The following is a 17271-nucleotide window of genomic DNA, read 5'->3' as shown; positions in this document are numbered from 1 at the left end:
ATGCATGGAAAGGGTACAGGACAGTTATCAAAAGGAGTTCTTAAAACAGTGAAGAAACTATTTGTCTCTTGAAACAGTACGTGTGCAGCGATTGACCCAGTCGCTTTCGCTGATTCGCTTTCTACACAATAGCTTTCTTCAATCAAACATTCCAAAACACGTAGGTACACGTATTGTTAGGTATGTAAACGTTTCATGCCTTAATTTACTATTTACTGTTTTAGGAAAGAAATAAACCGTCTTTATTTTGCCTACGAAATGTTCCCCCGTGTATCGTGTGCATTTTTCCTGTGATTTAGACCTCGCTCTTTTGCTTCTTAACTATCTTGACTATTCAGTGCGTCATTGGCCGTTTTAAAACCAAACCTGAAAAACTTGTTCGTTTCTACTTATGACATCAAAATTATACAGTTCTATCTTATGGCGCTACAACCCTGTCGCGTTACATTTTTTTTTAAACCAAACTTGCAAAGTTTATTTTGAATGTCGTTAATAACCGAATCTAAGAAGTTCTATCTTATGGCGCAATAACCCTGTCGCGTTACATGTTTTTAAACCAAACCTGGTTTGTCTGTTCGTTTCCGGATTTTTTCTTTTTATCCACCTGCTTACAAATCTCTACGCCGCTTTATAACGTTGTGTTTCGCATTCCCATCCCCTCCTAATATGCGCCTGCCTTCTTTCATCGTGACTTTTACGTGACAAAGGGTGACTTTGAGGGTGACAAAGTCGCTATGGTCTGAAGAAATAAGAGAACATAAAACCATAATGTGATCTATAAGCAAGTGATATTATGTTAAAAATAAAGTTTGTGGAAATTTACTTGTGTCACTCTTCGATCAACCAAGCCACCATCTTGACTATTCAACTCGTCCCAGGGTGACAAAGCCGCCATTCTGAATTCGTCTTCAGGTGACAAAGCCAGAAGCGACCAGGGACAGCGCAACACCTAAGCCGAAAATGGTCTGGGCACGAAATAAAAGACGCCTTCTTACTTACGTTTTTGTTGTCTGAAAGACCATAGTTTTTGTGAAACAAGTTGGAGGTTGGTTTTAGAACGGATTGTTTGCGGTTAGTTGCACTCAGGTTTGTTGGCGGATAGCTTTCATTTTGTGGTTTGCGCGTGACTGTAATAGATATGCTTGCGGTATGTATTGTTTAACAATTTAGAATTTTGGCAGCCTGCATTCAGACAGTGTAGAGGTTAAAGGCCGTCATCTTGAATATTCAATCCATCTCAGGGTGAGAATTAAAGTCGCCATCTTGAATATTAAGTGCGTCCTAGGGTAACGGGCCTTACTATTCGCAAAGTGTAACTAAAATCGACATTATTGAAAAACAAAAAACAGTAGGTCAGAGGTAAATCGCAATCTTCATTAGGTTTTATATACATATATTATTCATTCACAATTGAGGAGGCAGCGTGGCCTCCTGGAGGTAGAGTGGCCTAGTGGGGTCCGGAGGTCCCGAGTTCAAATCCTCCCTGCCACTAGATGGGGCTGTGTTTGGTGGTCCCAGATTCAACTCCTTAACGCTTTGTAAATATCCAGCTGGTCAGCCTCTCACCAGTTGGGATTTTTAACAAGTTTCTGTTCAATTTACAATTTCAGTGTCCCCAATTATTCGTTTTAATACTCGACACAATAATAAGACCCAGTTCAGACGTCGTGCTTCCGCTGTGTTCACCAAAATTCAGGAATTAAGTTCGTCAAAAGCACCGCAGAAGCACGGCGTCTGAATCAAACTTTTGAATTAAGTTTCAAACAATTAAGTTTGACATGCTCAGTTGTGCTACACGACTCAGGCATGGCAGTGATTCAAACGTCAAGCTACTGCCGCGCAAACAAAATTTATAAGTTATATTAATGTATTTTGGTTGGATTGAGCTCCCGAGGGGAGTTATGAGGCTTTACGTGGAGAATTGTTACGTGGCTTAAACGTAAATCCTGAATTTGGTACGACTCTAGCACGAGGTCTAAATCAGAGTCTTGTTTCTGCCGTGCTACAGTCGAACCTGGGCCTTAAGGAAATTCACTTATGAGCATCTCACCAAACCGAATGAATTGAAAAAACAAAACCAGGAATTCCCTGTAAACAATAAGCAAATCATCACGTGCAAGGGTCAGATAGCAAATCTTGTTCACTTTTAATAAAATTCGCAACGAAAAGTTGGCCGAATGAAAGAAGATTGATTATCATTCAATACAAATATATAGCCATTCTCGCAACTCGTGAAAGTCGTAAGCCTATCCCGTGTGGGTACTCTACAAAGTTTTATACGGGGAGACTCCGCCATGAACACCTGAGAAATACAAAACTGCGAAAGGCACCATTTGTTATGTAACCATGGCAACGGTGATCTTTTCACCTGTGAAGATACCATGTTACTTTCACGCGTGAATATTCATGTTTTCGCGCGAAAGCTCGCCTTGTTTCACTGGTTTGTACATAATAAGGCTTTATCTTTTTCTAGCCGTGAGGTTATCGGCAAAAAGTCCGAAGACCGACCCAAAACCAGTTGTTTACAATTGCAGTTTACAACAACTTCGACAAAGCAATTCAAGTGTTATTGTTTAGAGGTTAGCAAAATTAAAGAAATGAAATTTATAAAAGGCCTTATCAGCAATTCGGCAATTGGCTTCAGTGTGCAAGATGATTTTCCGGAAGCATGCTAAAATCTGCTGAGCCAACATTATTAAGATAATAATGACACCTTTGCCACACTTTCACTCACCTCGCCATATAGATATATCGACATGTGCTTGTGCCTCACGTTCACCTTATTTCACCTTTCTGAGTGCCTGTAAAAGCGTAGTTAGCACGGCGGCTTTCCGTTTTATCATTCGATCACCAAATTTGTTTTCTTATTTAGAACACGGGGAAGCTACCATTTTTCACCAGCGATCACTGTTACAATTACGCATGAACAGAGTACTATTTGCAGCAAAACACATTTAGCCGGTACTACGCATGAGCAGACCATTATTTGTGGGCAGTTATTTCCATGTCATGTGGTTGACTCTCGGCCAATGAAAAGGAAGAAACAAATGCATCGAATAATAATATCCACCGATAACCACCTCCTCTGCGGGGAATAATTGTTTAAAATAATTCTTGTTAAACTTGTTCACGCCGAAGAGTAATTTGAATATCTTTTTTGCCGACGGCTTTGAAGTCATTTTTTTTCGTCCGTAGCTTTATATGAAGGGGAATCAAGGTCAACATTCGGTTCCTAAACAGCGCGGGCACATGCAAGGGCCAGCAAAATTTAGCTCTCTCAGGCACAGTTTAACACAGACAGGTTCAGATAGGTTGTTTCAATGAGATAAAACAGGTATCTGTTCATTAAAGAAAGAAAAAAAGGAAACTACAACTGGTAGCTTAAAAAGAGGTTGAATTAAAGGATCAAAGACAAAAGCTTTTCCGTTAATCTCGATCAGGGAAGTGTCTGTAAAAGTCTCATAATCATCTTGCTGCCTTAGTACCTGAGGTGGGATGGGCTTGATGAGTCATCAATATAATTGAATGTAACAGTGTGGCTATTGAAACAAAACACAAATGCACTGGCGCCAGAGCTAGGTTGTTTGACTGGCCCAATATTTAGCTGAAATGTTTTTTTTTCAGTGACGAATAAATACAGTTTGGATGACAGCTACTTCGCACATCCCTTTGATCTTTCCGTCCCTATACTGCTTTGCTTTCTTTCTTTGTCTTTTTGCTTTTACTCGAAAAGTTCCTTTTTTTTCCTTTTTGTGCTCTTCCCAAGGTACTAAACTCTTCAAAGTGATAAAGGTTTCGAAATTTGAGAAACTATATTAACATAATAAAGAAGCCCGTGACATTCGTTAAATACCTTATGACAATTCGACAAAGACGATTTATTATTCCTCTATAAAACTGCAACAGCGTCAAAATTCTACTGGACTTATGGCACTGAAGCAAGAAACTCAGCTACAAGTGATAAGGGTTTCAAAATTCGGGAAGCTGTATTAACATAAAAGAGAAGCATATGACATCCATTTAACACCTAATGATCATTCAACAAAGACGAAAAACCATTTCTGAAAAATTTGCAACAGTGTCAAGATTCTACAGCACACCCCCTGTAAAGTTTGACTATAGACGGATGCCGCAACCTAATTTTAAACAAAAAAAAACATATCGAAAACTTCTGCTGATAATTTGTGTCGTGTAATTTAATGAAGGCAAAATTGCCATGCAGGTGCATGCCTTTATTTAATTTGTATCACGTTCCGTGTGATCATGCAGGCGCCCCAAGTCATCATGGCTTTATCTTTCCGTTTTGATTGTGGTCAAAGTGGAATGAAAACCAGAATCAAACTTGAATTCATAATACACTTACAATGCTTTAAGCAGGAAGTTTCCTTCGTCTTAGAACCTAAATTAACTCCCCATCATGTAAACTCATTTTCTGTTGGAAAAAATTGAGAAAAAACAATCACTTCAATTTTCAACATGTGGGCGTCATATCACTAAATATTTCCCGCCTATGTGAGTATCGATTACGTTTTCCCTCACACGGGAAAAGTATAAAGAACAAGGTTGACAGACATAAACGAAAGAAATATTTAGTTTTGTAAGCCGACAATCTTGGACTGGGTGTGGGAGTGTACTCAGCTGAAAAGCCTCCTATTTCACCCCTCCAATAGCTTGACTTAATAAACAAAGAGCTGTCAACATTTCACAGTTAAACAATGTCACTTACATTATTTTAGTTGCAATATATTTGCATGTCTCGGAGAAAACATTTACGCCTTAACATGGGAAAGACCGGCAAGGATACAAAGAACAAATGTAGTGGCTCTGTACGAAAAAACAAACCATACAAATAGGATTTTGAAAGCCAACGACTACAATTTTGTTCTTCTTAGTGTACGTAGATTACATCAGAACGTTTGTTCAATATAATCCAAACATGAACTTAACTGCGCGTAGCCAGTTGGTTTACTTTCATTCACTGCTCCAAATTACCATTTTCCTAGGAGGTGAGTAGCCAGTCCTATCCTGTGTGTTTTACTGTGTTTCTGCCATAGTAAGTTACGAACCACACTCCTTGTAATCCTGTTAGAATTTATTACCTCGCTCAGTTGCGCCATGCACCAAAATAAAAGCAAACCAGATTCTTGATTAGTGTCCTTTCGGCGGTGATAAATCATTGTCTAAACCACGGTTTCTTTCCTTCAAATTTGCGTAGGTTAATCTTAAAATATTACAAAGAGAAAGTTGAAAAAAAAAGTAACCAGCATACAGTTCTTTTTTTGTGACACAACATAGGTTTTAGAGTATGGTTTTTGACCATTTCTTGGGCCATACAGTGTATATGATTTTATGAATGATGTTCATTTTCACCAGAGCATTTACCGAAGTCATGCCGCTGGCGCTTATAATAAGTCTTATTGATTTTCAGTGAGGGAATCATAAAATTACTTCAAGCTCTGGATCCAAACAAATTGTATTTGGGATATCTGATTTAATATGTAACATTGTAACAATAGCGGGCGGATACAATTCTCAATGAAAGCTCGCTGAATTTGCAAGTTTTGAATTTTGTTTACTACCAGAATATTAACTTCAAATGGAACAATGATCTTATTTGTAGAAATTTGCAGAGATTCAGGCGGATAGTGTAATTAAATATTCTAAATACTCGCGAAAAGAGCGAAAGTCAAAATAATGTTTTTAAAATTAATGCGGGCGCATTTGGCTTGTAAATGAGCAGTGAAATTTCTGGCAAACAGGAACAATGAACTCTGATATTTGCTGTGATATTTGTAAGAGTTCATTCAAAGGGGAAACCTGCGGTAGCGCTAGTTAAATTTCCATGTTAGTACAACTGGTGCGCTTCAAGCGGATCATCTTGAGCAATGAAGAGGTAACTGTTACCTTGGGGCAATGAACGTAAACAAGAAAAAAGCCAAGTTTAATTAAAAATTTGTTTCGCGTTTGAAAAAAATCCTCTGCTTCGCGAGTCTTGGCAGAAAAGCTGGTTTACACAACGGCTATATTTTAAGGCTATAATCATAGGGTTTCCTTAAAGTGTAGATCTCATGGAAGAAACCAAGTTTTAAATACTTGTTTATGCTCCAACATTATGAAGTAAATTTCTACGATATGTTAATGAACCTTTCAATTAAGAAATTGTTGAAATATTCACCGTTTTTATGAAAAACTGTTGGGACTGGACTGCCTTCATTAGGCTTCCGTTTCCGTTGTTCGAATGATCGATCGAGTAATTTGGAATCAGTACTTACAAAGGTTTTCTCAATGTTATTTATTCGATAGAGCTGCATCAATGTGCCTCTGTCACTTACCACCTCAGCAATGATGACTGTAAAGGAAGTGACTTAGACAACAAATGCAAAGGGATGGGAGAACAATTAGCAAGGATCACAGACTTGGCAAGTCTTGACAATGCGAAGCAAGCCATCACCAATCATGGAATAAAACACTGGACAGGGTTAAGGTGAGATTCAACGATTTCCGAACATTCTTTCAAAAACTTGTGAAGCTAGCGTATTTAACAATGAAATCCCTTTCAGAGCCTTTCGGACTAATAATAGGCCTTAAGTTTGTATTAACTCGTGAACAAACCACACTGTTCAGGATGCTTAAGAATTTTTCCATAATTTCGCGCAATTTTCCAATGTTTGCAAATGTTTCTTTTATTCCTATACTTGAATGGAAAAAAGTACAATCGTCACTATTGTAACTGACTATTTTGAATTGTAAATTAGGTACTTTGATATTGTGTCATTGTATCATTACTCGTTTTCCGGCGGGATCATTTGCGGTCCACATCGGGGATCATTTGCGGTTCGGGATCATTTGCGGTGCTGTACAAAAACCCCACAGGAGACCAATCTGACTGTGGCTCGAGATTTATTTGATTCCTGAAAGATACTACTTAACACGGAATAGACTCGATTACCAGCCTCTGTTCAGGAAAGGAGCCCACACTGGTACACCGGATTCGAGGGACCAGCAGAAATAGAGTCTAAAAACGGAAATAAGAGCATTTATTTTGAATACTATTTATTCAGGTGCACCCAAAAAAGATACCTTAACAGCTGAAAATAGTGACGTTTCTTCCTGAACACCCCAAGTGAGACCAAAAACGTTGATTTAAACCCCAAAGCGAGATGACCTTTTTCATATGAGAGTCATCCCGGGCTTCGAACATTCTGTTGACATAAGGCTTTCACAGTCACTTGCACAGTGTCAAGTTGGTTATGTTCAAGAGGTAGAAGGTGAAACAATTTTTAGATTGTGAGAAAGAGACTTATGATTCTTTCTTGGCGAGTCGATTGTGAGGGAAAGTCTTCATGGGTTTTTAGTGGTATTATTATTATTTACAAACCTGCTTGATACTAATGGCTAGCATATTGTGAGTTCGAAAACGATCAAGATCGATTGATAAAAGCTCCAGACAATTTTTGACACACAAGAAATGGAAAGACAAACGCTGCCTTTCGGTAAGTAGTTTTTTTTACATAAACGTATGTGTCAAAAATAAAATGATTTAAAAGAAAAGAAAAAAGAACTTTTTGCTGCCTATTAGACTCAAAGAGACTCCCACGCAAAAGGCAAATGAGACTCCCACGCAAAAGGCAGATGATTATCACACTGCGCCACTTGTAAAAAATGTTAATAACATACGTATGTACTGAAACGATCGGAAGCTCAAGTGAGTTCCGCGTCAAAGTCAATATAGCCATGATTAATATTTGAAGACGAGAAACGGACAGGAGAATTGAAGAGAGTACAAACTATACGTTTCGCTTATAATTTTTCGGCACTGTAAATAAATTTGGAGATGGCGGAATGATAAGAACGAATAGCTGATGAAAAAAAGAAAACGACATTACACGGGGCTGGAAATCCTGCATCCACTGAGATGCCTGGTAAGAAAAATAAGGAAAATGAAAAGAAAATCATCAGATCATCATCACCCGAACCAAGTACTAACCCCACTGAACAGGGCTTAACTTTGCTGATCTGACGAGACGCGCGGTGCTATCCTTGCGGTGTAGTGATTCCACGCGAAACACAATAGTTTATTTCTGACCCCAGAACCTTGTAAATGCCTAACTGAAGTTCAGCTTTAGATCTCGTCAAAGATACCTAAATTATACTCAACTTTATGTCGATGGAGCGGTCAAACTTACCACACAGGACAATGGATGGGGTAAGCCAAAGAGGAAGCCGTCAGTGGGCTGTGACTTCAATGTTGGCCTCTCTAACTCGATATCAGTAAATGATATATGACCTATGGATTAAAAACTCAGTTCAGTGGCATCACAGTTTCCACTTTTTACAGAAAATCCATTTTCCAAATTGAGTGGTTCATAGCCACTTTGATTTATAAACTCGCGACTCTGAAGCTAAGAAAAAACTACGTCAAGTCAAGTCAAGTAATAAAATTAGTTCGTATTACCTTGAAAGACTTTGAAAGGTTTAGCGTGAACACAAACAAAGTAACAAAAGAATTTGCAGAAAGCAATAATATGCAGATTTAGTCAAGCCTAAAAGCGGATCTCCTGGGCCGCTTTGTTCAAAACCCGATTAAGCTAACTCAGGATAAGCGAGAATTATGATTTGAGTTTTGTAACTTTGCGGTGAGGTTTTCTGTTTATATTTTTGGCCTTCTGTTTTGATTTTTAATAATCTCAAACTACAGCAGGAGCCCTGACCCTAAAGCAGTGAAAAACACTTGTATAAAAGATGAATTTATACTTCGGTTAACTTTTAATTAACCCAATTTCCAAACAACCCGGGCCTGATTAGCCCGCGATCCAATCGAAAAATACGTGGTCAGCAGTCAACTTTAAAAACACATGACCTCAATGAGCTATAAACCTGAGCTCGCGATAAACTTGAGCCCACGATATGGTCACGCGATACTGGTCAGCAGATACCTTGTTTGGCAGGTGTCGATTGACCATAACATGGATGTCAAATATCAAAGACGTAGGCAAGGTATTAGCTGGAGTATCGCCGCCATGCTGCGCGACGTCGACGTCGTCGTCGTCGTTGCCGTCGATGGGCGCACGCGCCCGCGATCCATGCCGCTAGCCATACTGAGAAACGTTTGAATGTTTAAATGTTTAGGCTGGCCTTGTCCAGCCACATTTATTCTTTTGCTTTTCGAGACACCAACCTTGACACTTTGTCTCCTTGCGCCCCGAAACATGTGATGTGGCAACGCGTGTTTCGGGGCGCAAGTGAGTTCAAAGTACGGAGCTTGATATAGTGCACGGGTCATTTTGCAATTTATGTGCGTTAGCTGTTGGGCTGGCGTTACATATCTTCGCTACACAGTGCTGACGAGCCCCAAGAAGGGCGAAACAGCTGTCCACTGTTGCGATCCTACTTTATCGGTTCTTGTCATGTTGGTGTGTCGAAACGTTTTTCACGTAGTATCAGCCTTGCAGTTTATTGCTTGTAGCTATACTGACCATGAAAACAGAGTTGCATGGGTTTCTATTTCTATGCATGTATGCGAATGTGGTTCTGTTCCCAGAGTTATGGTGCTCCGCTTGACGGCCCTTGAGGCCGCCGGAGTTCCGCTATGATTGGTTAAGCAAACACGTCAAGCGAACATCCTGACGGCTAGTAGTTATTCTCTTTGGGGCTACTAGCTTTTCAAGATTCTAATGGGGTAGTCGAACAGGGCTTTTTTTTTAATAAAAATTTTTCTTTAGCGAGGAAACGCACTAAGCCTGTTTTGATTCTACGAATTTTTAACTAATAAAAACAACTTTTCAAGGTCAAATGCAAATCGCTCTATAGCAGGCCTACCCATCATGTCATGTTTGAAATACCTCACTATTCAGGACTAGCTCTTGCGGGACATACTCGATGCGTGTGTACATTCAAAGGCGAATGATGTCATCTGTAATGGGGTATTTATTTGCCGAATTCACGATTAAAGACGGAAAACAGTCCTTGAGGGGAAACTCCTCTTCAGATGGAAAAGTCGTAGGGTATGAATCCGGTAAAGGAAGAGTTTCCTGTCTCAAAATTATACGTCTAATTTTTCTTCCAAATCGAAGGAAAATAGGACGAAAACTCATCTTAGAAGGAAAGCTCTTAAATTCATACTGGACGCGAAACTAACGACGAGTTTCAGTCGCGATTTTCAGATGTGCGGTATTACACGGTATACTGAACTCTGTCTGTGACTACAGTTTCCTGTCTTTAAACATGAATTTGGTTATTATTTGCCACAAGAAAACATTGCATAAAAATTTTCTCCCGTGTGCAGCAAGGTTTTTCTTCCAGACAGTGAGCACCTCTACCGAGAAGTAATAAGCAATAATTAATATAGCTGGATTTCTACTGACAATAAAAAGTGATGAATAATGGACAAAATGTTCTCAAACCTTACACCCCAAAATTGATCACTGTGTCTAGCAATGATGTTTGAATGGTTTGTTGTTTAGGTATCATAAAAACAAAGGATATTGTTGGAAAAAAGATGATGAATGTGGTGTAAGTCAGCCCAGCAGTCAGATCCTTGACACACAAAATGAAGGATCCTGGACACAGGGGTGGTATTGCTTTTTGGTTGATAAAAATAAACACAAATTGGAGGCAAAAAGATGTTCAGAAGCAACTCATCCATATATTTGCGAAACAGGTGGGTGAAAATGGTTGAAAAGCTGAGGTCGTAAAATGTTCGTAACTAAAATCGATGTTATAAAAAATCAGTGGCAAGTCGCAAGGTTAAGGTTAAAATGTCGCTTGAATTATCAATTTGACGTCAGTTTTTCATGCATGCGTTGGTCCTGTTCTTGATCCTGAATTTCATCATAACACAGACTACTTTGACAATGTTATGACGACATTCATTGTCAATAACAGGACAGACGCATGAAAAACTGACGTCAATTTGTTTTTTACGATAACAAACTGCCAAATTGTCCGCTCTTGCTCATTGACGCATCGCATAAATTCTAAATTCGTGTGTCTGTCCGCTTATTGACAATCAAAATTAACCAATGAGCGCCCGAGAATTTCTGCAGTTATCGTAAAAATTATCGTTCTGAAATATGGGAATCTTTTATTGGGAACAAAACTCGAAGTTCTCCTTTTGACTATGTTGTCTCGGAAAACTGATGATTTAATACACAAATAAATGGCACCGGACAATACTTGATCTTGGTCTGGCTTTCGAAATATTTCGAAAGATTAAAGAAAGGAAGATTAAAGCTTCATGTAGATGAACCTTTTTTGCATAATCGCATTCAAATTTAGGTTAGATGTCAAAAAGACCGCCAAATTGGGGGATTTGCTCTTCATGGGTGCGGAGCGGGGCCATCAAGGATCGTGTTTTGCGTTAAGATCATTCCAAGCGAACTATTATTCCGGACGGCAAACCCACGAGGTTTACGATATTGTCGCACCAACAGAATCCTGAAAAAAAAGATTGCTTACAGGAAACATACAAAAACTAAACAGGAGTGACTAAGAACTCCGATTAAGAAGGATTCCGAACCCCAACCATGGCCCCTTCAAATCCTACCCACACACACACCATTGCGCTTACCCTAAGACCTTAAGGTCCTGCGAGTTACACCTTCAGTCTTGCCCTAAACAAACTCTATAATCCTATTATCATTCCACAGGGGAGTTATCGTCAGAATTATCAATACCAACTAAATTTAGTTCTGTGCAACCAGCGACCATTGTTACCAAAACGGGAACTGAACTAACTTCGACCACAACGCCAGAAGTATCGACAAGAAATGTACCTAAACTGACAACACTAATCATGATAACAACGGAAATATTTCCAACCACGTGCACGTCGACAACAACAGCAACAGCAGTTGCGACAACGGTCACTACTGCACGACTAACTAGTAGTTCACAGACAACCTCGTCAACAACAACAGCAACTGCAGTAGCAACAACAGGCATTGTTCCAGGACTAATTGGCAGTTCACAGACGACCGATTTGTTTACCGTGAAAGAAACATTAATCACGGCTGGTGCTGTATCATCCCTCACAGCGGCCTCCACCGTCAAAACCACCACACAGGAGAAACTGTCTGCCGCAGTTCAGGTAGCAATTTATATCGTTAAAAATATCTTATACCTCAGTATTCAGAAGATTACTGAATTTGTTCCATGCGATGAACAGTGATAATAACATTGCGAACATGCAGAAGTGGAAAAGTAACGTAAGGCGCTACACGTTTCAATCGCGGGAACCGTTGCCCTGGAAAGCAAAAACAATAGGAAGAAGAAAAATGCACTTTTGGAAGTGATCTTGCTTAGCTTGCTTTTATAGGAATGGCGGGAAGATAACTTTACAGCATGCTCAGAGTACTATTAGAGGACTATAAGTACTGACGGACTTGTTTATCCAAACTGTGGACGGCAAGATCACGTGTGTTATCACATTTTGAAAGTGAACTGCGTGCATTGCTTTTCTATTCTTAATTCTTTTCAATTGTGGAAGTTGATATATTTTTCACTGTGAGATCTCATTCTCTTTCTTTCTTTCCGACTCAATTCATAAATATGAGTTGTTTCGTACATCTGTCATTACACTTTATCACAATTACGGGTAAGCCAATGGGGGCTTCTGACAAATCGAAATTGCCCGATAATTCAAGGTTGTGGGTGCGAATTCCGTCGGCCAACCGAATTTTCAATTCAGGCTTGCTTTTCAACTGCTTATCTAAAAAGTTACAGCGTACCTCTATTCACTCTTCCTATCGCAGTTCATGCATGTTCTTGATTTATTTCACATATTAACACCAGGATCTTGACATTTTTTAAATATGTTTCGTTATAGTTGCGTCAATACATATCAGTGATAAGTGCTCTCAATGTCAGCGAAGAAACCTCTTTACAGGTGAGCCAGCGTTAATTCAGGGGTCCTAAAAAACTACGCTTTTCTCTCAAAGGGTTTTAAACCGCTGTGTTAGGCTGTTTTAGAGTGCATGCTTTTTAAAGCTCGGTAGGTTAAGCCGCGCTGTAAAATTTCGGCATAAAATTCAGTAGTTGATTATTTATTGAGTCAAACCTCAGCGAACTATTTGCGACAGTTTATTTTAGTATTTTCGGGCTTGATAATATGTCATGACGAGTCTGAAACGTTGTTCAATTGCTCTAAAAGGTATCTTATGTAATTTTGATTTGGGTTAATTACCTTATTTCACCAAATCTAAATTTACGAAGGGAAGTTGAGGAAAAAGCATAGATGGTTTTGAAAGATGGATCGAATGATGGACAATTTCATCATAAAACTTTACACGGCTAAACAGGGTTACTTTAAAGTGACATTACATTAATCCAAGATTAAATGAATCAAGGATCAATTCACATTTACCGCTTACTAGTTAAACCTAATAAAGGTTACATTTCAAATTATGAATTACCAATTCGAGCTTCAGGATTGGGAGTAAATACAATTCAAGAGTGAAAGATCTTCTCGTGGGGAATGTTTATCATGTCTATATGTAGAGGGTTAACATATGTTATCTATGAAAACTACTCTTTGTCTCTCTCTTGTTTATCCTTTATTGTTCAGAACGCTACAGAAATAACCACCAAATTGCTTAGGACTTTGAAAAAAGGTAACGTCGATGGCGAAGACATCAACGTGCTGTTAGCGACCCAGGAATTGGAGAAGTTCGCCATTAGTTACGGCAAGATTCACAACAAAGCAAACGAGAGTAGAGTCCTTTCTGACAAGCTCTTTGGTAAGTCCTAAAGAAACGACACGGCAAACTCGTTGTCTTCTAGATCTTAGCAGCTTACCATTTGGTCTGACGTATTGTAAGGGCCGATTTACACGGTACGACTTTGACGTATGCGACAAGTTTACAACAGGCCCACGACATGACTTAGGACCATTTACACGCGCACGACATTTTCACTTACGAAATTAAATATGCAAAAGTTTGCACCAAGATTTACGGAGTAAAAGTTCTAACAAACGATAACAAATATTTTAGTTGTCCTGCTCTTTGAAAAACCTTTCTAACGAGATGTTTTGCGCTTTAATCCGTTCAATACTTTTCGAGAAACGACTTCATGTGAATCAGTCAACAACAACTTCGTCCGCCATTTTGACGCAAGAAAACTTCTCCTTCGTCCCCTACTCAATAGAAATTTGTAACAAAAGACGTCATTTTCTATCGATTTCGGCTACGATTGTCGTAGCGTTTTAAACCATGTTTTAAAGTCCTACGATAATTTTTTTTTTGACGTACACAACAGTCACAACAGTCGCAAGCGAGTTGTAGGTTTGATTTACACGAAACAATTCATGTCGTAGGCCTGTCGTAAGCTTGTCGCACGCGACAAAGTCGTGCCGTGTAAATCGGCCCTAATAAACCAATCAGAATTCTGTGACAACTGTAACTGGTGGCAAAGGGGAGCATACCTTGGATTTAGACGACTTGCTTTTGTTTTATTGGCTGTAAAAATAAAGCGGTTTTTTTACTCCCCTGTCGAAAGTAATACTTAGTCACTTTGGCTTTGCATTAGTTCTTTACGCGACTGGCGTAAAAGAAACTCGAGCACTTTGTCTTCCACGCGCATGACAAAAGCACATCAAATTATAAAGTTATGATGAAATGTCCTTGTACTATGTTTTCTTCTTTTTTTTTATTTCTAGCAATAAAGATTGAGAAAATATCAGCGGACAACAAAGAGGCCATTACATTCTCTGTAAATGAGACAGGACACTCAACGAAGGAGTATATTACTAGCATTTCACTTCCACCGAGGATTTTCAAAGGGCAAGGTAGAGTAAGTTGGCTCTTATAGCTTCGAAGTCAGAAAAGGCTTTTTATCTTATACGACGGAGAAAGCGAGGGGGTCGCGTTCCCGACCTCCTTAACTTTAATAATATTTAAGCAATGATAATGACACGTCTCCCGGTCCATTACACCCCCCACGGGATTATGGACTAAATTGAGTGAAACTTCGAGGGTATATGGCAGGTTCAAAAAGATTTCCGTTAAAGTAACCAACATGAGATAATGACACCATATAACAAAAATTACCATTTCGCAAACATTCGCCATCTTAGTCCATCATTTTCGATTTCTTGATTTTTCCAAAACGGTGAAGAACCAATGGAAATCACTCCTACTGAACTAATCAAAACCAATAAAACAATGCATAAAGGTCCTAAAAAGGAAAAAATAAAATAACTAACAGCAGGAAAGTTAAATGATGTCGTTCAAAATACATATTTCCAAAATGTCCTACCACATCTTTCCTAGGTAAAGTCCAAAAGTGTCCGGTGCAGCTTGTAATTCAGTATTGAGAAAGTTATGACCGATTGAGGTCATCGTAGGCACTCCCGCCTTCTCCCCCTCTCCAACCATCAATGAATATGGTAAAGGGAAACTGATGCACTTTTCCTGATTATACCTTTACTTTATTTTTCTTTCAGAAGCTGTTGTTGTTAGTGTTATTTATAATGACGTCAACGTATGGATACCTGATGCAAAGGACGCTGAGTTACACGGGTGGGTTCTTAATACATATATCAACCCACTGACCGACTATTAGGCAAATGCCCAATATGATTGCATTATACACAGGGCGGTGTAAATATTCATGAACGGCATAATGAAGCATCGGCAACTCGAGACAACCTTTGAAAATGGCATCCCCTTCGCATTTTCTTGAAGTTTCTGAAATCAGCCGATAAAAACCTCGCGTATATCGATCAAGCTAAGGCTATTTGTTTTCTTTTCGGGAATTTTGCTTAGTGTAAATAGAATAGCCATCAATTGGCTATCAAAGAGATATATAAGGAATAGGTGTCGAGCTTTTCATGAAGTACATGGAGAAATCCCTGCCCAGCATGAGATTTTATCCACTTAAGTAAAGTATGCTGTATTCGTATAATTGATAATCAAGAGCCGATGCTCCAACCACTTTTATCCCCTCCCCCCCCCCCCCCACCCCTCCTCCTTTTGTTTTCTTAGAATAAAGTTTACGAACTTGCAAGCTGGAAGTCAAATAATTGCCAGTACAGTATATCCTGAACCCTCAGACACTCTTGAGGAAAACGTCACCATCGCATTCAGCTACGATAAGGTAAGTTTATCATTTCAAATTAAAAATTAAGCAAAAGTCTGCATAGTAGAATAACGCTACGCCCACCAGTGACAATAGAACATCAGAATTTGCACACAGCAGTAGAGCGGTCGTGTATAAAAAAATGGAAATTGCGGCCGAAAATTTCACGTCCTTCAACTGTGACTGTACAAGTTGACTGTAATGCATTGTTACGCGTGCAAAGTCTCTTCATGTGCAATTAATATTCCTCTAATTCAAATTAAGTTCTTTTTCTGTTTTGCATTAGTCTTTCAACTTGCATTTTCCCATTAAACCACTAGGAAGTAAAGAAAGGCGATACACCACATTGCGTTTTCTGGGATTTCACACTCGAGTAAGTCTGGCAAAGAGAATTAACCGTCATGTACCTTTAGTATTAAACATAGTAAATAATTATTCATCGATGAGTGACGAGTGAAGTGATAACAAAAAGAGGACTATACTCTGTTTATAGCGATACGTTTTATTCTGTTGCCACATTTTTTCACCTTTTCGAAGTTTGTTTCTTTTTACAAATCTTGCATGTAGAGGTGTGAAAAATAGAAAGGGGTCTGGTTTATCATGGCTACACATGGACGTTGGCTAGAAATCTGGCACTTAAATTTACTTTACGGCCGTGAGCGTTACGGATAATATATCAGTATTCTCATATTTCAGCGTTATGTATGATAAAACAATATTCTCATATTTTACGTATAAAGTTGTGACACATAAATCATTTATGCCCGGAAAACAAAGGTTTGTGGTAGTCTGCTGAGAATTGCCTCATCTTGATCAAGAAACCGCCAATATCAAAGATCCCAAAGAGGTTGCTAATTTTTTAAGTCGGTAACAACTGACAATATATGTCTTACTGATAATAAAGGTCTAAATTAAACGGCTCCTGGGCGAGTAGGGGATGTTCATTAGTCCAAACAATGAACAAAAAGATCATCTGCACCTGTAATCATCTCACAAACTTTGCTGTTCTCATGCAAGTTGAGGACAAAAAGGTAGGTAAACTTATGCGTTTATGTTATAATTGAAGAGATAATGAAAAATTTCATTCAAATTTCACTGATAATATTATCCCTGGAACTTGAATCTTACATTATTTAAGTTTTATAGACTGAAATAAAATACAAAGTGAGGAGAGAATAATTCAATACATTTCCC

General features: G+C 38.9%; 1 protein-coding gene across 3 annotated transcripts in view; it reads left to right on the top strand.

Annotated features, from left to right (window-relative positions):
- Positions 1-17271, top strand: part of LOC110057118 (adhesion G protein-coupled receptor L3-like) — a 35318-nt gene that overhangs the window by 9001 nt on the left and 9046 nt on the right. Inside the window, exons 1-11 of one of the 3 annotated variants that reach the window (XM_089272417.1) lie at positions 902-5006; positions 6304-6484; positions 10464-10660; positions 11649-12088; positions 12827-12886; positions 13565-13736; positions 14657-14785; positions 15443-15518; positions 15984-16095; positions 16398-16450; positions 16982-17108. In XM_089272417.1, the coding sequence (XP_089128543.1) occupies positions 4937-5006; positions 6304-6484; positions 10464-10660; positions 11649-12088; positions 12827-12886; positions 13565-13736; positions 14657-14785; positions 15443-15518; positions 15984-16095; positions 16398-16450; positions 16982-17108 (1617 nt within the window). In that variant the 5' untranslated portion in view covers positions 902-4936. The other 2 variants (XM_089272418.1, XM_020763683.2) reach the window with 2 other exon arrangements.

The sequence above is a fragment of the Orbicella faveolata genome, unplaced genomic scaffold (assembly GCF_042242905.1).
Source record: "Orbicella faveolata isolate gen_17 unplaced genomic scaffold, um_ofav_v1 contig_34, whole genome shotgun sequence".
Classification (NCBI taxonomy): Eukaryota; Metazoa; Cnidaria; class Anthozoa; order Scleractinia; family Merulinidae; genus Orbicella; species Orbicella faveolata.
This window is presented reverse-complemented; position numbering and strand designations above follow the sequence as displayed.